This window comes from Molossus molossus, unplaced genomic scaffold (assembly GCF_014108415.1).
Source record: "Molossus molossus isolate mMolMol1 unplaced genomic scaffold, mMolMol1.p scaffold_m16_p_14, whole genome shotgun sequence".
In the NCBI taxonomy this organism is placed as follows: domain Eukaryota; kingdom Metazoa; phylum Chordata; class Mammalia; order Chiroptera; family Molossidae; genus Molossus; species Molossus molossus.
The window spans coordinates 2,140,771-2,155,906 of record NW_023425349.1 but is presented as its reverse complement, the minus strand read 5'-3'; the positions used below and the strand labels follow the sequence as shown (position 1 = coordinate 2,155,906).

At 65.7% G+C, this 15,136-nt stretch overlaps 1 protein-coding gene across 1 annotated transcript in view; it reads left to right on the top strand.

Moving 5' to 3' along the window:
- Positions 1 to 15,136, top strand: part of COL5A1 (collagen type V alpha 1 chain) — a 95,364-nt gene that overhangs the window by 15,610 nt on the left and 64,618 nt on the right. The window contains exons 5-11 of the mRNA XM_036261675.1: positions 3,742 to 3,873; positions 5,120 to 5,257; positions 7,414 to 7,653; positions 8,299 to 8,460; positions 8,596 to 8,652; positions 12,518 to 12,559; positions 12,745 to 12,807. Coding sequence (XP_036117568.1) covers positions 3,742 to 3,873; positions 5,120 to 5,257; positions 7,414 to 7,653; positions 8,299 to 8,460; positions 8,596 to 8,652; positions 12,518 to 12,559; positions 12,745 to 12,807 — 834 coding nt within the window. The remainder of the gene's footprint in view (positions 1 to 3,741; positions 3,874 to 5,119; positions 5,258 to 7,413; positions 7,654 to 8,298; positions 8,461 to 8,595; positions 8,653 to 12,517; positions 12,560 to 12,744; positions 12,808 to 15,136) is intronic.

Below are 15,136 nucleotides of genomic sequence, written 5' to 3'. Positions count from 1 at the left end.
GCGGAAAGCCACGCACCAGTCCTTGGCATGGCATGGGCACACATGCACACACATGCACACGGTACACACATGCACACGGCACACACATGCACACAGTACACACACATGCACACACAGTGCGCACACATGCACGCACAGATGCACACACATACCACATGCAAACATAGTGCACACATGCTCACAGATGTGCATGCATGCACATGTGTACACATGTGCACCCACAGACACATGTATACGTATGTACACACACCCACACATACACATGCATACACATGTACACACTAATGTGCGCACACACACACACACACACACACACACACACACACATATACAAGCACAAACCAAACAACCTCAGATCCTGCAAGTGGCTGGTGGTTTGTGAGATTGGGGGTTGTAAGGCTGCCTCTGGGGGAGGAGACAACAGGCTCTGGAAGGTTTCTGGGGTCAGAGCCCCCCACCTGAAAGGTCACCTGGAGCAGAGAAATCCTGGGGTGCCCTCATTACTGCCAGAAAGGTCAGCGCCCTGCCCACCAGTGACCCTGACCTCACGGAGCTGGTGTCCCGACGCTGTAGGCCAGGGGCTCACTGTGTGGGCCTTGGAGCCGCAGGTGAGCATCTCAGCCTGGCCCTGGGCTCCAGCCTTCTATCTCGTCGCCCAAAACACTGACACATCAGAGACCTGGGCTGTCCTGCGCCCTCCGGGCTTGTTCCCGGCCCCCAGCATCTCCCGCCAGCAGAGGGCGCTCACTGCGCGAGTCTCAGGGCCGGTGCCTGGAGCCTGGCTTCACATCGCCTCATGGAAATGCTCTCCCAGCAGCCCTAAGGCCGTGGCGGCGCCGGGCTGGGGCCAGCCGGAGGGCGTGCCGTCTCCACCTCACGGTGGTGGCTGCTAGAAGGCCTGGGTGGGAAGGACCCCGAGGTGCCGCTTGGGAGGACTCACAGGGGTCCGGCGTCCCCAGCCTAACAAGCTCCGCGCGCAGGGAGCTCGAGCAGTGGGTTCTGGGTTTACCGCCTTGCTCAGGGCTGGGTCCTCTCTGCCTGGTCCCACGGAGGGCGATGTGGAGGAGGGCAGGGAGGCCGAATGGGGGCACCGAGGCTCCCTGAGGCTGCGTCCGGGGTGGGGTCACCCGGCTGGGGGACAGCTGAGACGGACAGTCTCGCAAGTGCCCCCTGGCTTCAGACAGACGTTTGTTAGCTCTGATTCGACATTTCGGAAGGAGCAGGAGAGATTCCTGAGGTCCCCCCGGGGACGAAAGGGGGCACTTTCCGGGGGCGGCCTGTGGCTTCAGACGTAAGGTGAGGCCTGTAACTCGGTGAAGGTGTAAGGCCCTGCCAGTCCTGACCGGAGCCTGACCCTGAGCACCTGTGCCTCAGTTCCCTCTGCACAGCGGGAGGGGCAGGGCGCGGGGTCAAAACAAATGCGCGTGTTTTCTGGTGTGAAAACCCACTTGAAGATTTGGTGGGAAAGATGATTTTAAACAAGAACCCACGTTTTCAGGGGAGGGTGGGAGCCGGACCCGAAGGGCCTCGTGCATGCGGGGTCCCTGCGGCCAGACCACCGCTGCTCGCGTGTTCAGTCTGTGCCGTGTGGCCTGTGGGGGGCCGAGGGCCCGGCCAGCACGAGCCCCGAGCCTGGGTGAGTCCGAGGGGAGCAGGTCCCGCCTGTGCCTGTCCATTGGTGTTCGTGCCTGGTCCCAGTCTCGCCTGTCGCCTGGTGCTGGGCTGGCGCCCTGAGATCCGGGGAACCGTGAGGTGCGAGCCCGTCACTGGATGCTGCTCCCCAAGGGGCACCCCCGTGTGGTCACGGCCGCCCCGACGGCCCGACCTTCAGTAACTGCGCTCGGAGAACACGTCCTCGTGGGCCAGGCAGCCCGTGGAGAGGAGGAAGTATTTTATTTGAATTGGATGAAATCTGAACCAGAAGTCCTGTCGCTTCACACAAACGTGTGGTTTTGATTTACTGTCCTGGAGAGTTTAGTCGTGAGCCAGGGCCCCAGACATCCGGAGGGGCAGAGGGGGGGCAGGGGCGGGCGCAGGAGAGCAGGATGGACGGGAGAGGGCGGCAGAGGGCGGCAGGGGCCCTCTGGAGGAAGGAGGGTCCATCTGTGCGTGGCTGGAGGCCGGGCCGCGGGCTGACCGCAGGAGGGAGTCTGTTCTGGAGAGCTGTCCGCGCGGAGACAGGTCAGCCTGCGGAGCCTGGGCTCCTGGCTCACCATCGGGGTTTCGGCCCGAGTTGGGGGCGTGTGTTTGGAACCAGGCCTCAGGGATCAGGTGTTAACGGGCCTGTTCTGGACTCTAGGACTGTCCCTCAGTTCTGCCATTGAGTCACCCCCACTTCACCCCATCTCGGGCCAGCTTTCCCGCAGAGCCTTTGGGAAGCCGGGGCGGGTGACACCCCTTTCTCCAGAGCTGTGCGCACCCCTGGCACCTTGCCTCACGCGGCCCGGGAGGCCATCCAGGCAGCCACGCTGGGTGACTCTGGGTGGCAGACCACATCTGGTCCCTTCCTGCACCTCTGCCCGCCTGGCACAGGCCAGCGTCTGGCTGGAGAAGGGTTTACTCACCTTCGCCCAAAGCCAGGCGGGCGGGCGCGGCTTCTTGCTTGGGCCCGTGGTTCCGACAGGGGCCGGGGGGCATCACTGCGCTGGCCAGGCTCACGGCTCTGCCCTGCGGGAGCGGAACGTGCTTTTGGCTGGGCCTCAGCAGAGCAGGGCTCGGGCCGGGGCTGGCCCAGGCCCCTGGCAGGAGGGGGTGGCGGGGCTCGGGGGGCGGCAGTGAGAGCCTGCTGAAGACACAGCCTGGGGACGCGTCAGATCTGGGCCATGGGCACAGCGGAGTCCGAGTGTTAGGGAGAGTGGGCACCGCCAGGAGCGTGGTTCTGGGCCGTGACTATGCCCCTGTGTGTGATGCAGTGGCCAGTGTTTGTGGGGGTTCAGGTGCTGCTGGATGGATGGTGGGTGGATGGGTGAAGGGTGGGAGGCAGGGAGGGAGGAAGGGAGGGAAGATAGGTGGATGGATGGGTGGATGGGTGGATGGGTGGAGGGAGGGAGGAAGGTGGAAGGGTGGGAGGCAGGGAGGGTGGATGGATGGATGGTGGGTGGATGGATGGATAGTGGGTGGATGGTGGATGGGTGGGTGGGTGGATGGATGGATGGTGGGTGGATGGTGGATGGCTGGGTGGGTGAGTGGATGGATGGATAGTGGGTGGATGGATGGATGGTGGGTGGATGGATGGATAGTGGGTGGATGGTGGATGGGTGGGTGGGTGGATGGATGGATGGTGGGTGGATGGATGGATGGTGGGTGGATGGTGGATGGCTGGGTGGGTGAGTGGATGGATGGATAGTGGGTGGATGGTGGATGGCTGGGTGGATGGATAGTGGGTGGATGGTGGATGGCTGGGTGGGTGTGTTGTTAGGTGGATGGATGGTGGACAGATGGTGGATGGCGGATGGGCGATGGGTGGTGGATGGCAGATGGCTGGGTGGGTGGGTTGTTAGGTGGATGGATGGGGGACAGGTGGTGGATGGTGGATGGCTGGTGGGGGCGAGCCATCGGGCAGGTGGCCAGATGATGGCCGGACGGGGCAGAGCAGCCTGCTGGGCAGTGTGGGGACCGCGGCTCCAGAGAGGACGGCTGGTCGAGGACACACTTCTCCTCCCAGACGTCGAGCGGGTCTCTCCTGGGTCCCCACCTGGGCCCCTGGGTGCCACCTGCTCAAGGGCTTCCGTGCTCTTGCAGGGTGACATCCAGCAGCTGCTGTTCGTCTCGGACCACCGGGCAGCCTACGACTACTGTGAGCACTACAGCCCCGACTGCGACACCGCCGTCCCCGACACCCCGCAGTCCCAGGACCCCAACCCCGATGAATACGTGAGTCGGCGCCGGTGGGGTCAGTGGTGGGCCGTGGGCCAGGCAGGGGTGGGTGTGGGGCACAGAAGCTGTGGCACCTCCGTTGTACGGGAACCGCCGGGCCGGCTGTGGGCTGGGTCACAAAGGGCACGACTCCCGAATCCTCAGACATGTTTGTGGGTGACGGTGCTGAGGGTCTCTCGTACCCTCTGGCTTATGACCTGGATGGGGTGTCTGAGAGCAGAGATGCCACAGTGCCCTGGTGGGCTGAGTCTGTGGGGCTGCCAGGCCGTTCCTGCGGCGATGGGTCCCCTGCCCCCTGCGTGGCGGCGCCGAGGGCGTCCCCAGGGTTTCAGGACTGTGTCCTGGTCTCCGCGCCCCTCGCGGGACCTGCTGTGGTCGGTGGTCTCCCTCGTCTTCCCCCCCTCACGCTCTGGCAGCGTCTGGGTCCGTCTTTTCCCGCCTCCTGTGAGAGTCCTGTCCCACATCTGCTCGGATTTCACCCCCATTTCTTCTTAAAAAATTTTTTCTTTATTGATTTTAGAGAGAGAGGAAGGGAGAGGGAGAGAGAGATGGAAACATCGATGAGCGAGAACATCGATTGGCCGCCTCCTGCACGCCCCCCACTGGGGATCGGGCCCACAACCTGGGCATGTGCCCTGACCAGGCACCGAACCGGTGACCTCTTGGTGCAGGGTTGATGCTCAACCACTGAGCCACACCGGCTGGGCCCCATTTCTTTTAAGTCGCGTCCAGTCCTGTTCTCCATCTCTCTCATGGTCCCCTTCTTCCACGGCCTACCAGGACGGGAGGGGTGGTCCCCTGAAGCTGCGGGTACCCTGCCCGTGCACCTCCGACGGCCCGGGCGGTGCTCCCAGCGGCATCCCTGCTGCCCGGCCTCCTGGCTGGCCCCTCCAGCCCCCGACCTGCAGGCGTCCTGAGGACTGAGGGCTTCCCCTCCCTCCTGAGTGACCGGGCATCGCCGGCAGAGCCCATAGTTTGGCTGGGTGACTGGCCTTCGGGTACTGAAGGGTCAGAGCGTCTGAGCCTCTTAGGACTCAACTTTCTTTGAAGGGGACCTGGGACCCCCGTTTGCTCCCTTCAACTCCTTGTGGGGCTGGCTCAGCTTCCCAGTTGCTGGAGGGCTTCGTGCCCGGGCTGGGCATGACCTTCCGGAGTCCACACCTCCCCGTGAGCGTGGTGCGGAGAAGGGGGGCTGGTCTCCTGATGGGGTCCCTCGTTCCTCACCTGCCCGACTTCCTTCCAGTACCCAGAGGGAGAGGGGGAAGGAGAGACCTATTACTACGAGTACCCCTACTACGAGGACACGGACGACCCAAGCAAGGAGCCTGCCCCCACCAAGAAGCCCGTGGAAGCCGCTAGGGAGACCACGGAGATTGCCGAGGTCTGTCTGGGCGGGTGGGCAGCTGGTCCCGGGCGCCGGGGGCAGGGTGGGGACGGGAAGCTGCGGAGAGTGTGAACCTGGGGCCACCTGGCGCCGGCGTGGAGGCTGCAGGGGAACCAGTGCCCATGCGATGCGTCCTTATGGGCGAGCTGGGAGACGGCTGTCCGTGGGGACTCGTGGCCTCAGGGCACGGAGAGGTGGGGGCCCAACCCCCTCCCCAAACGGTGCTGGGAGACCAGCGTATGCTGTTCTGTCTGGAATGTTCTCTTGCTTTTTTTCCCCAATGAATTTTAGAGACAGTGGAGGGGCGGGGGGAGAGAAACGGCCATGTGAGAGAGACACGCTGATGGGCTGCCTCCCGCACGACCTTGGCCGGGGCCAGGGATCAAGCCTGCAACCCAGCTGTGTGCCCTTGACGGGGAATCGAACCTACGACCCTTCGGTGCGTGGCCAATGCTCTAACCACTGGGCTGCACTGGCCAGGGCTGATCTGTCACTTTTAGAAAAAGTTTTTGAGACACAGGTCACCCTTTTCCAGTGTGTGAGTCAGAGCTTTGGGTCCATTCACAGCACCCTCCTAGGCTGGGCGGCCTCCCCCAGGGACCGAGGTGGCCCCAACACCCAGAATCCATGGGGACCTTGGTTGGCTGACAGGTCCATGCTTTGCGGCAGAGGAGCCCCCAGACCTGGGCCTGCAGCGCTGGCTGCTACCCTGCCCCCTCCTCTCCACCCTCAGGAGCTGACCCCGCCCCCTCCTCTCTCCACCCTCAGGAGCTGACCCCGCCCCCGCCTCTCTCCACCCTCAGGAGCTGACCCCGCCCCCTCCTCTCTCCACCCTCAGGAGCTGACCCCGCCCCCTCCTCTCTCCACCCTCAGGAGCTGACCCCGCCCCCGCCTCTCTCCACCCTCAGGAGCTGACCCCGCCCCCTCCTCTCTCCACCCTCAGGAGCTGACCCCGCCCCCTCCTCTCTCCACCCTCAGGAGCTGGCCCTGCCCCCTCCTCTCCACCCTCAGGAGCTGACCCCGCCCCCTCCTCTCTCCACCCTCAGGAGCTGACCCTGCCCCTCCTCTCCACCCTCAGGAGCTGACCCCGCCCCCTCCTCTCTCCACCCACAGGAGCTGACCCCCCCCCCGCCTCTCTCCACCCTCAGGAGCTGACCCCGCCCCTCCTCTCTCCACCCTCAGGAGCTGACCCCGCCCCCTCCCCTCTCCACCCTCAGGAGCTGACCCCGCCTCCTCTCTCCACCCTCAGGAGCTGACCCGCTCCCTCCTCTCTCCACCCTCAGGAGCTGACCCCGCCCCCTCTCTCCACCCTCAGGAGCTGACCCCGCCCCCGCCTCTCTCCACCCTCAGGAGCTGACCCCGCCCCCTCCTCTCTCCACCCTCAGGAGCTGACCCCGCCCCCTCCCCTCTCCACCCTCAGGAGCTGACCCCGCCTCCTCTCTCCACCCTCAGGAGCTGACCCGCCCCCTCCTCTCTCCACCCTCAGGAGCTGACCCCGCCCCCTCCCCTCTCCACCCTCAGGAGCTGACCCCGCCTCCTCTCTCCACCCTCAGGAGCTGACCCCGCCCCCTCCCCTCTCCACCCTCAGGAGCTGACCCCGCCCCCTCTCTCCACCCTCAGGAGCTGGCCCCGCCCCCTCTCTCCACCCTCAGGAGCTGACCCCGCCCCCTCTCTCCACCCTCAGGAGCTGACCCGCCCCCTCCTCTCTCCACCCTCAGGAGCTGACCCCCGCCCCCTCTCTCCACCCTCAGGAGCTGACCCCGCCCCCTCCTCTCTCACCCCCTCAGGAGCTGACCCCGCCCCCTCTCTCCACCCTCAGGAGCTGGCCCCGCCCCCTCCCCTCTCCACCCTCAGGAGCTGACCCGCCCCCTCTCTCCACCCTCAGGAGCTGGCCCCGCCCCCTCCTCTCCACCCTCAGGAGCTGACCCCGCCCCCCTCTCTCCACCCTCAGGAGCTGACCCCGCCCCCTCCTCTATATCCACCCCTCAGGAGCTGACCCCGCCCCCTCTCTCCACCCTCAGGAGCTGACCCCGCCCCCTTTCTCTCCACCCCTCAGGAGCTGACCCCGCCCCCTCTCTCTCCACCCCTCAGGAGATGACCCCGCCCCTCTCCACCCTCAGGAGCTGACCCCGCCCCCTCTCTCCTCCCAGCAGGAGCTGACCCCGCCCCCCACGGCCGCCCCTCCGGAGCCTGATACCAGGGAGGGGGCCGGCAAGGAGGAGGACCCCGGTATAGGGGACTATGACTACGTGCCCAGCGAGGACTACTACACGCCGCCCCCTTATGAGGACCTCACCTATATCGAGGGTATCGAGGACCCTGACCAGCTCCCTGACCACGGCGCAGGGGCCGAGGTTCCCACCAGCACGGTGGGCACCTCCAACGCCTCCAACGTAATTGGTTTTCTTCTGGGGGGGCTTGGTGGGTGGGTGGGGCTTGCAGACCACGCCCCTGTGTGTGGTCCGGAGGTCCGGCTGGACAGGTGCACCAGTGGGGATCTGGGCAAGGCTCGAGGTGGGCACTGCTGGGCCTGGCGTGGGCTTTTCTGCCAGGCGTTCCTGGCCGGACATCTCGGCCAGTGACCTTGGAAAGTACCCCTCCGTCTTGTGGGCTCTCGCTGACCACATGGCACTAATGTGCCCGCCTCCCTGGATTGCTACCGAGTCTTTCGATCGGGGGGTTCAGCATGGCCCGCAGCACAGGACAGTGAAAACTAGCAAAGTTCTCGACGGCTGCACGTGGGCACACTGGGTTCTGATGGGCCAGAGCCCTGTGGGCGGGAACGGGGTCAGAGACCCGCCGCCCCGAGGCCCCGAGGCCTGGAACACACCTTCCCCAGGTCCAGCCCGTTCGCCAGGTGACACTGAGATGTGTCAAGGACCCCAGGAGCTCTCCCAACACGTTCGACTCTGGGGTCCTGGGAGGTCACGCCCCTGAATCCTGAGGTCGAGGGCCCGGAGCTGAGCAGGCAGGGACCTCTGTGCAGCGGCCTGGCGCCCCGTCCTCTGGGTGACCCCTGCTGTCCCTGTCGCTCGCAGCCGGCCCCACCTGGGGAAGGGAAGGACCTGGAGGGGGAGTTCACTGAAGAAACCATCAAGAACCTGGACGAGAACTACTACGACCCCTACTACGACCCCACCGTCTCCCCGTCCGAGATTGGGCCGGGCATGCCAGCCAACCAGGACACCATCTTCGAAGGGGTGAGGGCAGGGAGGGCGCAGGGCGGGGGACCTGGGGCCAGCGGTGAGCAGCTTGCTCTGTAAGGGCCATCACGGCCTCAGGGTCACCTCCACCTTCCCTTCCCTCTCATCTCTCTGCCTGCGTTTCCCCCCCAGATTGACGGACCCCGGGGCGAAAAAGGCCAAAAGGGAGAACCCGCCATCATCGAACCAGTAAGGACCTTTTCTTGAACTCTCTGGGAAGCGGGCGGGGGGGTTCACAGCGCAGGGGGCATGGCACACCCACGGGACCCCTGCACCCCTTCACCTCGGGGACCCCCACACGGTTGCTGAGACGCGGCGGGCGGCGATCCTGAGCTGGCGGAGGTGGCAGCTGCGTGGGCGAGTGGGGACTGTGCCCCACAACCCCACTGTGTGTCCCGCTGTGTATCAGCAGATCAGACTGGGGAACCCTGAGAGGGAGGCAGAGCCCTCTGGAGGGTCGCAGAGGCCTGGGGGCCCAGGCTCGGCGCCAGGGCTGGGGGTGGGGGGCGGCGGCAGTGGGGGTCCACCGTGGGCTTCGTCCCCACAGCCCCTTCGGGGGAATTGCATGAATCAGCAGGGCCCTGAAACCCCTGCTGAGTGAACCTGAGCTATGGCAGGTAACGGGGTCAGTGACCGTCAATAATGTCTCCATGTGGGACACCTGGAGGGAGGGGTCCAGGTGCTCCTTGTGGGGCGGTGGGTGTTGGTGGGGGCCCATGCAGCGTTGGGGTGACCTCTGACCTCAGGGAGCTGTGCCTGACTGACCTGAGAGCTGCCCGGGTCAGGGTCCACCCTCCCTCCACCCCCACCCCCCTGCCTCCCCCATGGCGAGGTGCCCCATGGTCAGCGGGGGGCAGGGTGGGCTGGGAAGAGCGGGGAGGGCTGGTGGCCGAGGTCCCCCCCCGCCAGGTCCTCTGAGCGCTGAAGGGAGGAGGCCCCCGTCCTGCTGGGAGGCCGGTTACGTGGCAGGGGCTGGCCTGTGACCTCATGGCCCCGTTTCCTGATGGCTGAGCTCAGGATGACTTTGGGGCTCCCACGGCCCGTCTGACCGTGGGCTCCAGGGACGGAGAATCCTGGTGGCCTCCATGTTCCTGGGGACTGTGAGGTCCTTTTAGAACCTTGACAATGGCATGTGGCACAACTGTGTTCCCAGAAACCTGGGGCCCATGGCCAGGACAGATGGGGACGTGTCCCCTTTCGGGGTGGAACCCCTGGCAGGCAGAGGCTCCACAGAGCCCCCCGCTTGGCCCACTCTGCGCTCCTGCAGGCCTGTCCCCTGGACAGTGGGCACCGCACACACCTCGTTCTTGGGGGCTGGGTGTCTCCTTCCTGGTGCTTTCTACGGGTCCAGGAGGACAGGGCTTGTCTGAGGGTAGAGGATGGGGAGCAGAGGGGGCCCAGGGGGTGCCAAGGTCAGATGGCCCCTTGCTCAGCCACATGGAAAATCCTGACACAGAGGAGCGGTGCATCGCAGCCTGGGCCGTCCCAGAATAATGGGGTGCTGGGAGCCTCCCCCGTCCCTCTTCCATGGTCTGAGCTGTGCTCATGTCACTGGGTGTAGGGGCATGAAGTGGTGTCCCCCCAGATGGCCTTGGTCCCCAGGTGGACTTGCTGTTGACCTGGGGTGCCTCATGGGGGGTCCCCAAAGCTTCAGTGGAAGGGACGTCTTGGTCGGGTAGGTGCCCAGGCTGGCACTTCTGTGTGCTCTCGTCCCCAGACCGGGCCGACCCCGTAAGGAGAGCGCGGAATCCCAGTCCCGGGAGGGAGTGTCGGCTCCCCGCTCCGCTGGGAGGGGTGGGCCAGAGGGCCGTGGGGCACACAGCGTGTCTGCAGAAGCCCTTCATCCCCACGGGGCCGGAGCCATCTGGATGCGGTTGGGGAAGGATCTCCCCACCCGCGGCCCAGCGTGCTCTGCCGCCCAGCCCCCGGCCTGCCGGAGTGTCCGCGGGGGCCTTGGCCCGTGTCCCCAGGGATCATGTAAACAGCTGGAGTTTCTCAGCCTGGAGCCTCACCAGGCGTCCTCGTCCTCAGAGTCCTGGCTGCCATACAGATGGCCGAGTCCTGGGAGAGGCTGACAGTCTCACCGATGACCGCTCAGGCGTCCGGGCGCGGAGGTTGGGATGGCTGCCCCCCACTCCCTCCATCCCCCTGCCCAGCGACCTCCCTCTGGGCAGCAGTGACTCACTGGGGACGCAGCCCTTGCAAGCAGCTCCTCCTCCCAGGGACCCGCGGGGACTTGCGGGGTTTCTCTGCAGTGTTAGAGGCCTCCATGGGACGGGCACCCACTCAGCCCGGAGCATTCGGGGGACCCGTGCCGGGGCCCCCGAGGCCTGGGACCTCCAGGACCCTGAAGGCCTGACTCAGTGGTTTATGTCCCCTGGGAGGTGTCCCTCTGAGGCACACGACACCCCTTCTGCCTTCCGCTGTGGTTCAAACTCCGTTTTCCTGTTTGTGCTATTTGGCACGGGGGTGGCCCTCCTTTATGAGCTCTGAGCGTGGCCGGCTGAGGCCTTTCTTCGGGGTTACTCTCCCCACTGAACTTTGAATTGGGGGTGTCCACCCTGGTGGGTGTGGACGGGGGGGCAGGCCAGAGCCAGGCCCCCTCTCTGTCGTCATCGACGCACCGGCCGGTGCCGGCCCCGCCGTGGCTTTGCCTGGGAGAGTCCCACACCCTCTGCCGGCTCACCGGTCCCGTGGTGTCCAGCTTCCCTCCCGTGGGATCGCGCCCGGTGCCCCGAGGACAGCAGCTGGCATGTGTGGGAAGGCAGCCGCGGCGCCCGGGCCCTCGTCGGCCAGTGCTTCCTCTCTAGTCCCGGCTGTTCCCCAGCCTTCCCGCTGCCTTCGTCCGCGAGCGAAGCAGCAGCGCGGGGTTTGCGTGCTGTCTGCACAGCTCCCTGTACATCTCGTGTGCAGATGTTTCCGAGGGCAGGTCGGCATCAACAGCATCCCTCCTCGCGGCGGCTGGGGAGCCCTGGCCCGGAGGGTTGGGGTCGGAGGGGCTCTGCAGCTCCTTGACCAGGAGCTCACACTAGGCAGGCACCTGGCTGATCCCTGTGCCCCACCGGGTACAGCCTCTGCCTCCCAGGAAGGAAGTCCCGGTCCCAAGAGGCCGTTCACTTCCGAAGTCAAGTCCAGGGCTCGGTGGCATTGAGCACCCCTAGAGAGAAGCAACTGTGCTCCCTGTGGTCGGGGTGGGGCGGCGGGGCGGCCCCTGGGCCAGCAGGGAGGAGGGCATCGCCGCGTCTGCTGTGGCCCCGGGAGCCCAGATACCACCCCCTCAGCCTGCAGATCCCTGAGGGGGAGACCCTTTCCCTCCCTGCAACCTCGTGCCTTGGCTCAGACCCCCCGAAGTGGGGTGAAACCCAGAGGACATTGGCGGGGGTGGAAGTGGGGGGCTGGCCTCGGCATTGACCGGATGGATAGAGAGAGGAGTCCTGTCCTGGGGAGGGGGCTGGAGGTGGAGGCCTGAGCGTGGGGAGCCCCTGGGTCAGGGGGCGCCACCGGAGAGAGTGAAGCGTCTGCCTCCTCTGCTGCCCACACCCCCTCTCGAGGACAGGAGACAGGGAGACAGGGAGACAGGAGCCTTGTCCTCAGTTGGGGGTAGGGACAGCGAGGCCTGGTGGGAATGGAGGCAGGGTGACTTCGGCCGCAGGGTGAGCGGCTGAAGGAGGGCGGCCCAGTGGCCATGGACTCGGCCCCCTGCTCCGGCTGCTGCGGGTGCTGGGGGGATGTTTGCCACCCGAGGGAAGCGGCGCTGGGGGCTCCCGCGTGGCCTGTCTGAGCAGGGTCAGGCCTGACGGTCCTCTGGCCGGGTCTGGGTCTCCTCTTCCCTCGGGCAGCCGTTGTCCAGGGCCAACCGGCTCCGCCTCAGGGAGACAGGAGACCTGCCTGGGCGGTAGTGTGGCCCCCCCCACAGCCCCGTGACAGACTGCGGACCCCGCCCGGACGGTGGGTGCTGACCCGGAGACCCGCCGCAGGGGTCCGCAGGGGCCAGGACCACGCTGGGGCCTGAGAGGGCTGGGCCCCGAGTCTCAGGCGTCTCCCTCTCTTGCAGGGCATGCTCCTGGAGGGGCCACCAGGCCCGGAAGGCCCCGCGGTGAGTGTTCCCTCTCACGTTCCGTGATGAGGTGTGGGGTGCTCAGGGCAGGACGATCTGGGACCCCCTAAACTCCTGGGTGGAAGGGAAGGGTGCCTTTGCAGACGCCCCGGGGCCTAGCTGGGAGGGAACAGGCTATTGCTGGTGGGGGCTCTTTGAACAGGTTCTTATTTTGTTCTTTCTAGGGTCTCCCAGGGCCTCCGGGAACCATGGGTCCCACGGGCCAAGTGGGCGACCCCGGAGAAAGGGTAAGGACGATTCGCTCCTGGGCCCCCACGCGAAGCAGGCTTGACCCCGTGTCCCCTGCTCTGTGACTGGCATTGTCCTCACACGTGCAGACAAATGCCCCGGCCCCATGAGATCTCACGCCACCCCCTTACCGCATCCATGCTCTGCAGGGACTCAGGGAGGTCGGCTGTGCCCCTGTCCTGAGTGGGGGGCAGGTGACCAGCTGGGACTGCTGTCCAGGGGTGGTCAGCTCATGGCCAGTGCCCTGCAGCCCTGCGTCCGTGTGACAGCAGCCTCTGTGGCCAGAGCTAGACCCTTCCTCCTCGGGGAACCTCCTGGCCTCCACCCCCTCCTTCCCCTTTCTTGTTGGAAAGCAAGGGGGAGCTTGCTGTGGGGCACAGGGGCACATCCGGGGCCACTCTGGTCAGAGGGACTCATCCCGGGGTCACCGGGGTCAGTGGGACACACCGTGGGGTCCCTGCCGGAGAGAGGAAGGCGGAACCCAAGCCCTCGCAATTTCGTTCTGACCCCTAGTGGGGCTTTGGGGTACTGCAGCCCGCGGGTGCCTGTCCAGCTGGGCTTTTCCTTTTTCCTTTGTTTTGCTTTTCCTGCTGGTCTGAGTCTGGGCGCCGGGCACTGGGGTGAAGCGCCGAGGTTGGCGCAGCTGCGGGTGAGAAGCTAGGTGCCTGTGTGTCCTGGTGGGCCCTCACCCCCGACCCTGGCTGGGTGGCTGGTGACCTCGAGCCCTGCCCAGACGGGCCTGGAGCGGGGTTCTCTGCCGCTCTGTCTCGCTGTGGCCGGTGGCTCTGGGCCAGAGCAGGTGGGTCTGTCTTGGTGGCAGGGACTCGGCTGGCCCCCCCCACCCCCTGGCCAGCTCTGCTCCCCTCTGCCGCAGCCGACATTCCGGACAAGCGCGTGGGGGCCGCTGCCCCCCTGTTGGCGGTGCGTCTGGTTGTAGTTGGCAGGGTGTGTCCCAGCGCGAGAGCGAAAGCTGTCTGCGGCCAGCGAGGTGGAATTGTCACCACGGTGACCGAGAAAGGGCAGGAGGAGCCTGGGACGAGGGCCCTGGAGCTCGGGGTCAGTGCACATGGCCGCCCCCCGCGCACCTCCCGGCTTCCAGGGCTGCCTGGTCCACCAGGCGCCCTGCGGATGGCATCTCGCCCTGGGGGCCCCCATTTTAAACGGAGGGGTCTGACTCGGGGTCGACCCCAAGGCAGAAAGCTCGCCCGTGAGTGGCTCTCCGCATCGATTTCCAAGAGGACACCTGGGCGGCAGAACGTGTTCCAGATCTTGTTTTTTTAAACAAGTTTATTTTCTGAGGACTTGTTCCCAAGGTGACAGGCAAGGGCCACGTGCACCCACTAGCAATAAAAACCAGGGCCGCCCTTTGACCAGCAGTCCGCCTCCAGGGCCCACTGGGAAAGCGGCCTGACCGGCCAGTGCAGCAGCACACGGCGTCCCCAACCCCGCGCGGCCCAGAGGCGCACCGGCAGACGTGGACTGAGCAGAAGACGAGGCGCCCGCGTGGGAACCTCGGCAGCCATGACGCAGAACGAGGCCAAGTGAGACGTGGCCAAGAGCAAAGGGAAGACGCCAACCGCAGAACAATGTGTGGACGCTGATCTCACAAAGGGGCACCGCCTCCCAGGCCGTGTGCTGTTCCGTGTCTGGTGTGTGTCCTCCCAGCTTCGCAGGGACAGAACCAGAGCCCCAGTGACGTCCAGGGGAGGGCACGGGGCTCTCCCTCTGTGTACGTCTGTTACAAGACATTGCACAAGGCCAGGGTTGCTTCTGTGAGCGACAACTCGAAGAACAAGCCCGCGTTAGCGAGGGCCCGGACGGGCCGTCCAGGGGAGCCACCCTGGTTCTCCAGCTTCTCGGCCGGGAACTGGGAACCAATCCCGCTGCCTCGATCCCGTCTCCTCGCTGGGAGCCTCACACTCAGGGGCTGAGCACGCTGTCGCCGGTGCGAGGACTGGACCCGCACCCCTGAGTTCGGTTGGAGTGTGGCCCAGGGACTTTCTCCATCGGGACGGCGAGCTGAGCTTCCATCCGGATGCAGACGGGCTTCCTCAGGCTCCAGCTTGTGGGGCGTCAGCCTGCACGAGTGAAAACGCTGAGCCATCAAACGTTTTCTGAAAACGAGCTGTCTCCTAGGAAAGCTTAGTATCTGTCCAGCTCTGAGCTGGCCGGGGTTATCTAGAGACTCTGTGGAGAGGTGTCTGCCTGGGACCTGATTTGGAGACCAGGTCAGCTGCATGTGGAGCTCAGAGCACTGCCGGTTTACTCCGGCTCCCTGGTCTGTTCGAGCAGGTGGGCGCCTGGCTCCCTGGTCTGTCCGAGCGGGTG